This window comes from Plasmodium brasilianum, chromosome 1 (genome assembly GCF_023973825.1).
Source record: "Plasmodium brasilianum strain Bolivian I chromosome 1, whole genome shotgun sequence".
Classification (NCBI taxonomy): domain Eukaryota; phylum Apicomplexa; class Aconoidasida; order Haemosporida; family Plasmodiidae; genus Plasmodium; species Plasmodium brasilianum.
The window spans coordinates 1,106,448-1,122,654 of record NC_090114.1 but is presented as its reverse complement, the minus strand read 5'-3'; the positions used below and the strand labels follow the sequence as shown (position 1 = coordinate 1,122,654).

Genomic DNA, 16,207 nt, shown 5'->3' with positions numbered 1-16,207 from the left:
ATAGATTATATGCAACTGGAAACTTCTTAATTTTTAAAAATTATAAAATAGTTTTTAATTAATACAATTTAATTATGTCAATTTAAGCAAAACTTGATTTCTCATTATTATAAATAATTAAATAAACCCTTCATTAAAATTTTCTACAATTTTATTACTTAAGCGTATGAACATTTATTATACCGAACTTGTTAAAAAAAAAAAAAAAAAATTATGTACAAATATATATTTATATATTAATATTACATTTATTTTGTATAACAAAATTTTAACAGAAGATTTAAAAAAGCTTTTGCTAAAATATATGTAACTACTGCTGTATAGCTGTCAATTTTATTTAGTCCTTTTATTTGCACTACAATAATTTAAAATAAAATTAATAGTCTGTTGTATGCTCAAAATGAATATTCTTTTTTCTAGGGATAAAAGAAAATTGTTATTACCTATTTATGGTAACATTGATATATAAACTTATATTTTTTTTTTAAGTACAGTTTTTATTTTTAATTTATATGAAATGAAAATTTGACTCTATACATAAAAGTTATACGAAAATGTAATGTTATTTTCACACATATTATTAATTTGAAGTTAACATGCTTAAATGGTGAGTGCAGCCAAATATGAAAAGCTTTTCATTTTATTATGTTTGCTTAAAAAATTTTTTTTTTTTTTTTCCCTTCCCTTCCTCTCCTTCACGTCATATTCTCGTTCCTTCTATGCCTTTTCCACATTTTCTATCTTCTATTTACTTTTTTATTTTTTATTTTTTTTTTTTGCTTATTTTGCTTGCCCTTTTTTGACGTTTTTGCCTTGCCTTATTTTGACTCCTCTTCACGCTATTACCTTTTCGCATTTTTTCCTTGCTTGTTCATTTTTTTTTTTTTTTTTTTTTTTTTTTTTTTTTTTTTTTTTTTTTTTTTTTTTTTTTTTTTTTTTTTTTTTTTGGTTTCCCCCATATTATGTACAGGTGTACAATAATATAAACATGCACATTCATATTTTTTGCATGAACAACACTACATGTTAAATGTTCATGTAAATTAGTGAGAGAACAACATTTCTCCAACCCCGCTTTACATAATATATTGAATAAAAAAACAAAAAAAATAGAAAAAACGGAAGAAACAGAAGAAATGTAAAAAAAAAAAACAAATATAACAGAAGAACAAAAAAAAACATATATAACAAAATAATAGAAAAAACATATATAACAAAATAATAGAAAAAACAAAAATAACAGAAGAACAAAAAAATAAAAATAACTGAAGAACAAAAAAATAAAAATAACTGAAGAACAAAACAAAAATAACAGAAGAACAAAACAAAAATAACAAAAAAATAGAAAAAATATAAAAAGCAGAAAAGGCAGAAAAAGCAGAAAAGGCAGAAAAAGCAGAAAAGGCAGAAAAAGCAGAAAAAGCAGAAAAAGCAGAAAAAGCAGAACAAAATAAAAATAACAAAAAAATAGAAAAAACAGAAAAAGCAAAAGAAAAAAAGGGAAAAAAGAATATCCTCCCCCTACTTCATATACACCCAGTTCACACATTAAAAATATGTGAGATAGTTTGTGACTGTACATACCTGTATTTTCTTACTCATGTACACATTAATTCATGCCTTCTCTGAAAAAGCAAACTTGAAGAACGGTTTATAAGAATCTAAATAAAACAAAAAAAGAAACAACGAAACAACGAAACAACGAAACAACGAAACAACGAAACAACGAAACAACGAAACAACGAAACAACGAAACAAAGAAACAACGAAACAAAGAAACAATCATATAATACAAAAAAAGAATAATCAAGGTATATATAGATGGTACAAAAAAGAATAAGCAATCTAAATAAGTACAAAATAAAGCATATATATAAGCAACGTAGTAGGACAAAGCTCAGTGCAAACATATAGTACGCACACAAGCATAAACACACATACACCACACGCAGCATAAAACGACTGCAAAAGATGGACGTGGAAAATACGTCACCCCTGAATCTCACAATGAGCAGTACTGATCATCAGTGCTTTGAGAGTGAGCCATTTTCGAACAACAGCATAACGTGGAAAGATAAATACGCAGAAACAAAAGAATTGTTGAGAAGTTATAATTTATTTTCAGACCATTTAATAAATTATAGTATCGATTTTTATTTCAACAAATTGGGTTTCAATAGATTTCACTTTGAGGAAACAAGCCCCGAGTTGATAAGTAAAGTAGTTGTGTGTATAATAACAGCAAAAATAAATGAGCAGTATTCCAGTGATAAGTATTTTCCAATTTTTGAAGAGAAACATGACAACTTTATATTTATAATTACACGAGTGTTTGCTGATGATAACAAAACGAGATTAAATTACAAGATGGAAAAGAAAATAGAAGAGAAATATTTCAATTTTAGTGATATGTCTAAACACTGCTACAGGTTAAAAAGTTTTAGATCAGTTCACTCGCTTTTTGATAAAGAGCATACATATCAAGAACCATTGAGAACCTATATATTAGAGCTTCCAACATATAATGATGATATAATTAGTGAAAATGAAACGGATTTAAAAAAGTTAACGGATGTAAACTTTTATAATTATATAAAAGGAACAAAATGTGAGGAAATTTATTACGAATTGAACAAAGCAGTACTATATGATTTAACTGGACAGTTCATACAAACGAATTATTATATAACATCCGAAACAACATTTTCTTTAACAATAGCTGTTAAGAGGAGTAATGTTATATCGAGCATTTTTTCACTAATAGGAGACTGCTTAAATATGCATAGATGTTTTTCGTATTCCAAGTATGTTGAACCGTTGAAGAATGGCGTTTTGTTAATAATATTAAATGTTAATGTAATTACTAATACAGAACAAGAAAGAAAAAATTTATTATTAGAAAGAAGGATACAGAAAATACTCAAGTCTTTGAAAACGTTGTGTTTATTTAATGACTCTAAGTTTATTCAACTATCAGTGAAGAGAATATTTACTGCAGAAGAGTCAGCATACATTTTTATTATTATTAAATTTATTGCTTTTTTTTCAACAAATTCTTTTTCTAGTTATAAAAAGGTGGAGAACGCTTTACACATGAGAAATGACAACAGTAGTAGTAGTAATTCTATTCTTAACGATTTTTACATAATCAAAGAAAAGCTAAAAAGTTCAAAGTATACCAAAGAGGAAATTTTAAACTGTGCTTTAAGTAATGTGAAAACGATTAAATTGCTCTTTGCTAATTTTGAAAGAAAATTAAATAAAAAGTATAGTAAAGAAGAACAACAACAAGAACAAAAGAAAAAAAAAAAGCACAACCACATGATGATGACACGTCAGCATCATCACAGTATGAACATATTAAAGATAGTAAATATATTATTGATGAAATTGAAGATAATCATCATAAAAATATACTACAATATTTTTATATGTTTGAAAAATATGCAGTAAAGACTAATTTTTTTGTAATGCACAAAATTAGTTTTGCTGTATCTTTTGATGGTGCTTTGTTAAAAGATTCTATATATGATAGTCATCCGTATTCTATCGTTATGATTTTAGGATTACATTTTGTTGGTTTCCATATTCGATTCAGTAAAATATCTAGGGGAGGAATTAGAATAGTTATATCAAATAATATGAACTCGTATATGCACAATTATAACAATTTATTTGATGAAGCATATAATTTAGCATATACACAAAATTTTAAAAATAAAGATATACCAGAAGGAGGGAGCAAAGGAATTATTCTACTAGACGCAGATGTTTGCAACAATGCAAATACCAAATATATAAAAAATTTATGTTTCTACTCGTATGTTAATTCAATATTAGATCTACTAATTAATGAAGAACCTGAAAAGGTGCTCTCCGTTTCTGTAGGTTCAAGTAATGAAAAAAATTTTAATAACACCACTACGTTGGAAAATGCAAGTGTTGATGCAGGTCAGGAGAGGCTCCTTACACCTATGCCACATGTGAAAAGACTACATGCAATGAATAGAAGCGCGATGGACAACGGTACTGTAGGAAGCGGAGTGATAAGCAGCAGGGTGCAAAACAACGAACTGAACGATAACGATAACAGAAGCGACAATCGCAGTAATAGCAAAAGTCGAGCGGATAGTTGCCACGTGAACAGAAACAACAACAATATTATGAACGGCAGTAGAAGTAGAAGTAGTAGTAGTACCATTCGTAGCGGTAGTAGTAGTAGGAACAATAACAACAGTAATAGTAATATTGTTATTGATGATGGAGTAGTGGGAAACCATAGAGTAGAACACAATACAGGAGATAGGCAAAAAAGTAGCAGGTACTATTCATACATCAATGGAACAACAGAAGATGCTGTTCAAAAAATTATGAGCTCCAAACTTAACAAAAGGAGTGGTAGTAAAAGTGGCGATAGGATAGTGGTGGCTCTATCAGGAAATGGAAGAAAAAAATGTAATGGGAAAGAAGGAGAAAAGAATAAAGAAGCAGAGAAGAAAGGAGAAGAAGTAGTTGATGCTTCTGAGGTAGATGAAACTGTTGAAGAAGAGGATGAAGATTTAATATTTCTGGGACCAGATGAAAACACAGGTTCAGATCAACTTATGGACTGGGCATGTATAATTGCAAAGAAGAGAAATTATTCTTATTGGAAAACATTTTCAACAGGTAAGCTACGAAAAAATGGGGGAGTTCCGCATGACTTATATGGTATGACTACTCTAGGTATAGAAACATATATAAAAAAATTATGTGAAAAATTAAATATAAAAGAAGAAAATATAGCTAGATCTGTGGTTGGAGGTCCAGATGGAGATTTGGGTAGTAATGCCATATTACAATCAAAAACTAAAATAATTTCTATCATTGACGGTTCGGGAGTTCTATATGATAAAGAGGGGTTAAATAAGGAGGAATTAATACGACTAGCTAAAATGAGAAATGGTGAGCAGGAAAAAAAAAAAAAATTATAAATAAAAAAAATAAGGTACAGAATGGATCTCTAAGCGGATCACAGAGAGGAGTAGTAGAGCAGACATCCACCGTGCCACAGAATAACAAAAGAGTAAATACGTGTTGCATATTATATGATGATAAGTACCTTTCAAAGAATGGATTTAAGATAGGTATTGAAGATCATAATGTAGAAATATTTGGAAAAATAATTAAAAGTGGATTAGATTTTAGAAATACGTTCTTTTTAAATCCACTTAATGCATGTGATATTTTTAATCCTTGTGGAGGTAGACCTCATTCTATTAACGTTTTTAATGTTAATAATATTATTATTAATGGTGAATGTATTTATAAATACATTGTTGAAGGAGCAAATGTATTCATATCAGATGATGCAAGGAATATTCTTGAAAGTAAAAATGTTATTCTCTTTAAAGATGCTTCCACAAATAAAGGAGGAGTTATATCTAGTAGTTTGGAAGTACTAGCTGGATTAGTTTTAAATGACAAACAGTATATCCAGTTAATGTGTTCTCCTGATAGTGATATAACACTAGTAGAAGAAAATGAGTTTATATTTATGAATCTTAACCAAAAAAAAAATCATTCACTTTCTTTTACAAGGTCGATGATTTTAAATGACGACGATTTGGAAATAGACACTTCTGCCGCTGCTGCTGCTGATGATAATGATGATGGCAAAGAAGGATATAAAGAGCAACATGATGTTAACAATACAGTAACACTTGATAATGAGGAGCATAAAGCAGCTGTCAGAGGGCAGAACCCACAAGAAGGAGGAGAAAACGTTTCCCACTTTTACAAAGAATACGTAAAAGAAATACAGAAAAAAATTAGGCATTATTGTGAGCTCGAGTTTGAATCCCTTTGGAGTGAAACAAGAAGAACAAAAACTCCTATATCACAAGCAACCAATATATTATCAAAAAAAATTAGCGAATTGAAAAAAGATATATTATCCTCAGATACCTTATGCACAGATTACAAATTGATGAAAAAGGTCCTTCGAGATGTTATACCACCAACCTTATTAAAAATTGTAACATTTGATCAAATTTTTGAAAGGGTTCCTTATATTTATCTTAGGTCCCTATTTGCATCTGCACTGGCTTCCAATTACTACTACTCCCAACAATTCCTGAATGACCTTTCTGTCTTTAACTTTTTTGAGTACATTCGAAAGATGCAGAGTCAGTGCGAAAATTAGGGGAATTTCACAAAAAAAAAAAAAAAAAAAGGGAAAAAAAGAAAAAATAATAAAATAATGAGAGAACTGAGCATCATATGTACATGCATACTTACATACATGCGTACGTACATACTTGCATATATAAATGAAGTAGCGCGACTTGTATTTTCGTATTTAATCGTAAAGGTGAGACAGGTACAAATCTGAGGGGATGCTTATACAGTATACAGTAATAAAATATGTGTACATAATTTGAATAAAAGTATTTGCTCATTACAGTATATACACTACTGCCTCTAGCATCGTGCAAACAAACACATAAATGCTAACATGAGAGAAAATTGCAAATGGGAAAAAAATGTGAGCATCTCGGATGCTTCTCAAATTGTGAAAAAATATTCCTTCCCCCCTATTATTTTTGCTTCCATACTTTTTTACCTTTTTTGTATTTGCATTTAATAACAGCGAAAACGACCAATTCCTCCGTGCGGTCGCTAATATATATATATATATACATGCCACACAGCAAATGTGTTTATTTTTATTTTATTTTATATTTTATTTTTATTTTTTTTCCTCACCCCACTCATTATACATGTAATTCGTTTTTGCAAAATGTTTGGTAAATGATTTGTATTTATTCGCTTATTTATTTGCTTATTTATTTGCCTATTTATTCGCTTATTTATTTGCTTATTTATTTGCCTATTTATTCGCTTATTTATTTGCTTATTTATTCGCTTATTTATTTGCCTATTTATTCGCTTATTTATTTGCTTATTTATTCGCTTATTTATTCGCTTATTTATTCGCTTATTTATTTGCTTATTTATTCGTTCAATCATTTGAGTACTCATTCGCTTATTTATTTGAGTTTGCGTTTATAGGACTCTTTTCTGTTCTCGGCTGTACGTAGCAGTGTATACATGTTGTATGCCCACAAATACATATGCATATATTATATGTACATATGTGTGTATATATATATGTACATGTTTACACTTTTTCGCTTATAAAACTTAAACTTAAAAAATTTGCATTTTAGTTTGTTAACGTACTGCTTGCACTCACTCGTACGTCACACACATAAAGGTTTTTGTTTTTTTAAAAATAGACAAAAAAAAAAAAAAAAAAAAAATGAAAAAATGTAGAAAAGAAAAATAATTAACTAAAAAAAAGAAAAAAAGAAAATAGCTTAACACATAAAAACAATCAAAATGAAGAAAATAAACGTGAAAAAAAGAAAAAAAAAATACATATACGTATGTATATATAAGTATATGTATGTATATATAGAGACCGAGAAGAGTGAGAAATAACGACTGAAAAAAGATAACGAAGGGAAGAGAATAATCTTAACAAAAAAAAACTTTATAATAGACCAAAAAAAAAAAAAAAAAAAGGCGAAAAAGAGGATTATACCAAAAATGGGATATAATAAAAAAAACAACAAAACAAATAAAATTTTCAGAGCACAAAATGGAAAAATGGGAGATAGCACACACTCATTATATCCCTATACACGGGCACAATATAAATGGGATGAATATTTATTTTTTTTTTTTTTTTGCATGTGCACATTATTTTTCACTATGCAAAGGGTTCATTTCATATTCTTCTTATTCATCTCATACTTAAGCTGAACTGCTAAATCTCTTGCTACGTTAAACCCGTAAATACGCGGAGAGAATCCCCTCGTTTTTCTTTTGTCGTTTTCCATGTACATAACACGCCATAATCTCCTGTTTGTGTCGTACCTGATGGAGTGTAAAAAGGGAAAAGAAATAATGAAAAAAAAATGAGCTAATGCGATCATACACACATAGACACGTACATATATAAATACACGATGTAACATTAGCTCACGAAAATGGGAAAATTTTCGCTTCATTTTCTATTCTTTTTTTTTTTTTCTTTTTTTTTTTTTTTAATGCTGATATTCGTACCAGACTCCTGAGACCTTCTCTCCATTTTCGTTATAGGCACCAGTTTCGACTTTTTCAAAACCAAAACTTACATCGTGTAATTTCTTTTTCATTTTTGTCGTCCTCCTCGATGATTCAACAGTTTTGTTCTTTTCCATTTCTTTGTTTAAAAAAAATATATTATCACTACTTTTACTCGGTACAACTTCTTCTTTCGTATTACTTTTCTCTTCTTGTAAAATCGCATTTTTTGGTTTCCTTCCTTTTTTCTTTTTAATTTTTGTTTCGTTTTGTGGTTCCTCATAACTACCAGCAATGGCGATCTGCTCATTTTTGTTATCAGAATTGTTTAACTCCTTGACCTTCTCATTTTTTTCATAATAGTTCAATGCTCCATAACCAGATGGATAAATGCCCTCCAAGCGGTTAAAACCATTTTTGTTGTTTCCACTTCCCATATCATCTAGCTGTTCTAAGGGAGCGTCATTACATTTGTCACTACTCTTATCATTCTTCTCATTAATCTTTTCATCATTCTTCTCGCCATTCTTCTCACTGTTACGTTCATCCTTCTCGTCAATCTGCTTTCCATTATGATCGCCTCCTCTTCCTCCACCACTCGTGCATCCGCTAACATAATCGTTGTTACTCTTTCCACCGCTAAACATCATTACGTTCTTTGCTAGGTATCCTAGGTCGGTACCCACCTTTCGCTTTGAACACTTGGTGTACTTGAAAACATTTTTAAAATTGATCTTTTTTTCATCCCCTATCCCCTTAGGTTTTATAAAGCCTATATTCATATCGTGCTTATTACAGTCATTGCTGCTACTATTGTTACTGCTACTGTTACTGCTACTGTTACTGCTGCCGCTATCAATGCAGCTATCAATGCCGCTCACCGGAAGCGCTTTCTTATAACTGAAACTGACTCCTTTCCGATGAAACTTATCCTCTTTATGTGGGGAATCATTCACCAGTAAATAACTGCTACTACTCTTTATATTTGACAACTCTCCCTCTTTGATATTTTCATTATCTTCTCCTCTCTTTATAATATTTTTAGATTCAGCTTCTTGGGCAGTAGTAATAATAATACCCTTTTTCTCAGTCTCAATATTATTATAAACAGTACAGTCTTTCATGTTGAAAATGTTACAAGCATTCATGGTAGAAGTAGTCACAATATTATTCTTACTCGTTCCTTCAATCCCCTCGTTCTTACTATCTAAGTTACCTTCATTAGTTAATTGCGAATGCATCATGAGTTCATCTTTATATTGACCATTTATACGACTGTGACTGTTGTTATTACTTGATAAGAAATTTATTTCCATTCCTTTTTTATTTGAATGGGCATCTATATCTGTCCTACTCCTTCTTTTAACAGGAGTAGAAGTACTATTATCATAATTTTTGCTATTTTGATTAAATTTATTTTTCTGATCTATACAATTGACATCATTTAATGATATAATGTTCACTGACTTTTCATATAATTTATTTGCAATGCATGCACTCTCTATCTGCTTATCCATCATTCTGAAAACTCTCTTCTCACTTATCACATTCATCTTGTTCGCTCTTTTGTTACTGTAGTTGTATTTATTTCTAATACTTCTATTATTATCCTGAATACCATCTAGAAGACTTTTGCGCTTCGTACCGCATTTTTCCACCACGGGGATGGGATTCCCTCTATTGCTTCTTCTACTGTTATTGCTACTGTTGTTATCATCACTGTCGTTATGATTATTGTTGTTACTATTACTCTTTTTATTATCATTCTTGTTAATATTAATATCATTGTTGCTGCTAATATCCATACTTCCTCTGCTGCTACTACTGCTGCTACTACTGCTACTACTACTGTAACTGTTCTCATTGCTACTTCTACTCTTGCTGTTCTTATTACCCCTTCTTTCTCTTCCAATGCTTCCAATCTTGTTGTTGCTAACGGAGTTGTATCCTCCTGTGTAACTGACCCAGTCCTTTCTCTCCGTCCTCACCATCTCGTCACTTGCATCCGCTTCATTCGAACAAATATTATCTGCAGAATAGTTGTTTCTCATCAGAACGTTCTCACTGCTATTGATGTTATCGTTGCTGTTGTTTCCGCTGCTCCTACTATTGCCATTGCTACTCTTTGTATCCGTGGTTTGCTTTCCTTTGCTACTGTCTATAGTTTCAAATGAGTAATTAATCGAACTGTTGGGGTTGTTCTGACCATTCAGATCATTGAGAACATTAACTTCGCTGTAGCTGTTGTTACACTCCTTCATGTTACTCATAATCCTTGGACGGGACACACAGATCTGAAGGGTGCTGCTTGCATTCGTAGCAAGGTTGTTAGGATTGTTACTACTATTGCTGGTACTACTTCCGTTGTTGCTTACACCAATGGCAGTTCTCGCACTCTTTTTATTCGCCTTATGTTCGCTCACGTTTAAGCTGCATTCTTGGACGCTTTCAGTGCTACACCCCTTATCACTACAGCTGCTATTGTTATGGTTACTGCTATTGTTATGGTTACTGCTATTGTTTTGGTTACTGCTATTGTTATGGTTACTGCTACTCTTTTGGTTACTGCTATTGTTATTACTTCTACTACTGCCAACATTGTTAGTACATCCTTTATGCAAGAGTTGTTCTTTACCCTCAACAGAATAACTAAAAAATGTTTTGCCCTTTTCATAATTTGCACTAGCGTCTTTGTTTACATCCTTTCCCACATGGCTGTTCTTAGAGGTTCCATTGTCATCAGTAATGTGAATGTTATTTGTTTCTTTATTATCATGGTTATCATTGTTATTATCATCCACACACTTGTAGTAAATCGAGCAATGATTGTATTTATTTTTCTCATTACAATCATTACTTGTACTTACGCTAATTTTCTGAATGCTCTTATTTTCGTATACGATATGCTTATACGAGTTAGTCCCCTTACATACGTTTAACTGCTCACTAAGGTGCTGACTTGTATTCTGACTAGGTTTCTGACTAAGCAGTTTTGTATTTTCAAATTTCCGATGGAATGTTTTAGTCTTGATCATTTTATTATATCCACTATCCTTACCATCCTTAGTATTATTATCTAGATCATTTCCCATCATTTTATTTTCAACTAACACAATCCCTACCTTTTCTTCATGTAGTGAATATCTGTCATCAATTTGTTGTAAGTGTGCCATTTTTTTATTATTACCTAACGAATCCGTTAGATTTTTATTTTTATAAATTTCATATTTCATAAAATAATCATTTAATCCACATGTATTATTAGTCATCAACCCTTGGTCCTTCATTCTTTCTTCATATGGTGTGCTAGAACTATCTTTGTAACTATCACTCTGTATTTTTGTGCTTATATTTTTATACTTCTCTACCAAATCATGCATATGACAACTTGATGTGTTCGTATGATTAGGATTCTGCTCAAATTGCAGTTCATGATGAGGATCATTATACTGATCATGGTGATAACTATTCTGATGACTTTCCTTTAAATATACTGTTCCCCTCTCATCGCTAGTATTTGTATTATTCATTCCTACAGTGCCAGCTACTCTGTTATTCATATCATCATTTAATAACAATGTCCCATTTTTTTTAATTTCCCTCATTTTGCTATCCCAAGGGTAATGCCCCTTGTCATTTATACAAATATTACAGGAAGCATTAGTACAAACATTCGCACATACATTCGCACATACATTCGAACTAAAATTCGCACATACATTCGAACTAACATTCGAACTAACATTCGAACTAACATTCAAACTAACATTTTCACTAACATTCGCGCTAGCACTTAAGCATATATTGCCGATGGCATCTGTTGAGTTACTTCCTCCTATATGAACTTTTCGCACCTCTTTTATAACATCAGTTGTATTAAAATCGCCGCCTTTTAGATTTTCCGACGAGAGCTTGACCTCCTTCTCGTTAGTGCAGGTATGCTTCTGCGTGTCAATGAAACTATTATTGGGTACACAATTTTGTTTAGTGTTTGCGTTGTAGCTGTTAGAATTGTAATTGTTAGCATTATAACTTCCATAACTGTAGCTATTTCCACCATACCGATTATTTCCATCACCAGCCCCCCTGCCAATGCCGCCCATACCGCCTACACCTCCCCCACTTTTATCGCTGTTATCCCCATTATCCTTATTATCATCGTTATTCCCATCACAGTCATTTCCCTTACCACTACTGTCATCACTATGAGCAACATCGACCTTCATTTTGTCAGTGCTCCCCTCCTCATTAACAAAACCGCTCTTAGCACTTCCTCTACCACTTTTTGAAACATTGTTTTTTTTAGCGCTTTTTCTATTTCTTCTTCTTTTGGGTGAGTTAGTAATATTATTCATGTAGTAGTAGTTGCCATCAACATAATCCAAAGGTATGCTGCTGTTTTTCGATTTTTTATTTTTTACATTTCTTAAGTTTGGTAAGATGTTAGGAATATTTCCCCCCTCAACGTTTAGAGGCACTTTGGTTTTAAACATGTTTTTAACTTGATCCACAACCATATTGCTATATGTACTGTTGTTACCACTACTGATACCATCGCCACTTACATTGTTGTTCATGTGGTCCACCTTATCGATGTCGCTCCTATAGTACGAGCTCTTTGATGTGGCTGCTCTCAGATTATTCAAGTTACTATTATTGAAAATATGCATACTGTTTTCATTATTTACGTGGAACATATCATTGAACTCGTAACTTCCATTGCCATTATCATAACCATTACCATTACCAGTGCTACAATTCCGATAGGCATAGGGTGAATACATATTGTTAAAATACAATTCTTTAGATAAATTGTTTGTGTAATAGTTTTTCTTTTTTTCTTGTCCATCTTTCGCTTCATGACCTTTACCACTATCAACAACATTTTTATTATACTTACATTCATTTACGTTAGCGCCATAATGCTTGTCAGTCCTTAGAAGAGACGAGCTGTTGTTTAAGTAATAATAATTCTGCATATTGTTCATTAAATTGTTATTGCTACTTCTATTATTGCTACTTCTATTATTGCTACTTCTGTTATTGCTACTTCTGTTATTGCTACTTCTGTTATTGCTACTTCTACTGTTGCTACTTCTACTGTTGCTACTTCTAATGTTGCTACTTCTAATGTTGCTGCTTTTGTTATCATTTTTATTTATGCTTTCGTCACTACCACGAGGCATATTTTTAAATTCCTTCTCCTTTAAATTATGACCATACTCATTCTTATTATTATAGTTTTCACAAATATTGAAATTACTATATTTATTTTTGCCATAAAAAGCTATCCTCGAGTTACTATCTATCTCCCTACTATAACTCTCCATACTAATAGAGTTTTCAAATGAGGGAAAGGCATGCCCACCAGCAGATCCAACAGAAATAGCTGTAGCAGCCGCAGCACTTGCAACATCATTACCATCCATGTTGCATAATTTACCCTGCACTTCCTGCATCTTTTTAAGGTTAAGATCGTTTTTGCACATTATGCTGTTATGAAGTCCCTGATTCAAATGACCGTTACTCTTACTATTAATGGCGATGTTCGTTCCGCTATTCATGCTATTGCTTCCGTTGTTTCCACCATTTCCACTGTTACCCCCATTATAGTACCTGTAACCTGCATTATCATTGCAGTTTCCGATATAGGAAGCAACGTAATTATCCGAGTTATTCCATCTTAAAGAACTATCATATGTATTTCCTCCGACGCTTGTGTTGTTGGCAAAGGTACACATATCACCTGCATCCAAAAATTCGTTTACATTTTTTTGATTTGTTTTTCTCTTTCTAATTTTTACATTACTAAACTTTTCATTCAACCCTTTAAAAGGGTAATTCAAACTATTATCATTTATTATATAACTTTTGCTTGCTAACTCTTCATTAGTACTATTATTTAGAATGAGCTGCTGCTTATGTTGCTTAACCTGCTTAACTTGCTTAGCCTGCTTAGTATTTCTTCCCTTGCTTCCACTGTTTGCTGCTATGTTATCTGCATCCTCCACAATCTCTTCATTGTCATTCGTTTTACAGTTTTTATTATTTCTATGGGCTGTAACGTTTCGCTTATATTTTCTTTTTTTCTTTTCATTTTTTAATAGTAAATTTAAACCTTTTTTTAATTTACAAAAAAACAATTTATTCCTTAAGTATCTTTTAGATGGCGAGTTATCAAAAGAGTCAGATGAGTAGGCATATTTACAATGACTTACACTAGTTTTTATCATTTTTTTATTTTGATTTTTTTTTTTACAAAAATGAAAATTTTTAGCTGTAAAAGGGTAATATATATCACTCATGCTGAAATATACTTGCTCCTTGTTCATATAATTTTCAATAATTTCCAAAATTCTTTTTTTTTCCTCTTCCATGGACTCTTCTGTGATATCACCACAAACCTGTGTATCGTTATTATTCTTTTCTTCATCCACTGAATGGCCCTTGTTTTTATTTATTCCAACTAATATTTTTTTTTCATTCTTCAGTTCTTTTGCTTTTTTGTTCTTTACGCTATTCTCTTCAGCACGTGCTACCCCCACTGCTTCTTCCACTCCTACTGCTACTTCATCTGCACATGAACCCTTCGAAATATCATTAACATTTGTGTCATTTTGAACTATTGATGAATGCATACCATTATTCTTAACATCCACATTATCCGCACAAAAATTAGAAGCACCATCTATGTTTTTCTTCTCATGTAATATATCATTTATATCATTTATCATTAAACTGTCCTTATGATTTCTAATAATGAAGGTCGCGTCTTTATTCTCTTCATCTTCTTTCAATGTTACAAATTTTTCCTTTCCCCCTTCATCCTCTTCATCGCATGGTGCTTTGTGCACTTCCTCTATTGCATGTACATCTTGTGCTTCGAGCATATAGGTATCCTCCCCCTTTTCAAATATCATTTCACCACACTCCTTATTTTCATTATTATTTGTATTTTCCTTCCTTTCCGCTTCATAATGCAAAGTATTGTTTTCTAACGTTTTGCTTATCTCATTATTATCATTTTTATTTTTATGATTACTTGGCAATTTTTTTATTTTTTTTGTTTTCTCTTCCTTTTCTTCCTTTACATTTTGAGCTTTAATACATTGCTCACTTTGCGCCTTTTCATCTTTTTCCAGTTTTTTTATTAAATAACTTTTTTCTTTTATTTTATGTTTCTTTTTCTTATCCTTGTTAAAAATAAAATTGTGTATAAAATAGTATATCATTTTTATTATATCCTGTTCAGAATAATTTTCCTCATTATGACCATGTTCAGGTAATACATTTAAAAGGAAATTCTCATTTTTGTCACTTAAACTTATTTCCTTGCACCACTTTGGTAGGAAATTAACACCTTCACAGTTATAGCTTTTATTATTATGACTGTCAGAAACAACATGAGCATTAGCAGCACCATTCGCGGTAGCATGCATAGCACTGCTGCTCAAGCGGTGTTCACTATGTACATTTTGAACATTTTTTTTCCTATCACTTACCGCACAATTATTGCCTATACTTTCAAATCTCCCGAAAGAAATATGTTTTTTCTTCTTTTTATAGTTATATTGACTCTTCGATAAATTCAAAGTCACGTCTGGCTGATTAATTTCTAATTCTTTATTTGTTCCACTTTGTGTAAATTTTTCATTATCCTTATTTTTTGCTCTATTTTTCAAATATATATTAAAATAATAATTTCTGAATGCATATATTAACAAATGGAAATACTTGAATGGGAAATTATGTAACACCTTTTCTTCGTCTAGAAAATTTTCAAGCAACAGATTCATTTCGAATTCTTCCATTGTTTACACTTAAATCTTGTATATCATATGTCGCGTTGAAGTATTTGAGATTATTATGTACACATGTGCATATACGTGTACATATACACATTCATATACGCATATACACATTCATATACGCCTATACACATACATATACGCATATACACATACATATACACATACATATACGCATATACACATACATATACGCATATACACATACATATACGCATATACACATACATATATGCATATACACATATATATACACATACACATATATATATACATACACATATATA

At 31.1% G+C, this 16,207-nt stretch overlaps 2 protein-coding genes across 2 annotated transcripts; one reads left to right on the top strand and one right to left on the bottom strand.

The window, feature by feature from the left end:
* Nucleotides 1–1,971: 1,971 nt before the first annotated feature.
* On the top strand, nt 1,972–6,184 carry MKS88_000554 (glutamate dehydrogenase; the record flags this gene model as incomplete). The annotated part of the gene is made up of 3 exons (XM_067216677.1): nt 1,972–3,349; nt 3,451–4,944; nt 5,031–6,184. The coding sequence occupies 3 exons, from the start codon at nt 1,972–1,974 to the stop codon at nt 6,182–6,184; spliced, it is 4,026 nt and encodes a 1,341-aa protein (XP_067075789.1).
* A 1,585-nt stretch (nt 6,185–7,769) lies between these two features.
* MKS88_000553 (AP2 domain transcription factor) lies at nt 7,770–15,923 on the bottom strand (the record flags this gene model as incomplete). The annotated part of the gene is made up of 2 exons (XM_067216666.1): nt 7,770–7,923; nt 8,113–15,923. 2 exons carry the CDS (start codon nt 15,921–15,923, stop codon nt 7,770–7,772), a joined length of 7,965 nt encoding a protein of 2,654 aa, XP_067075788.1.
* Between the last annotated feature and the right edge of the window lie 284 nt (nt 15,924–16,207).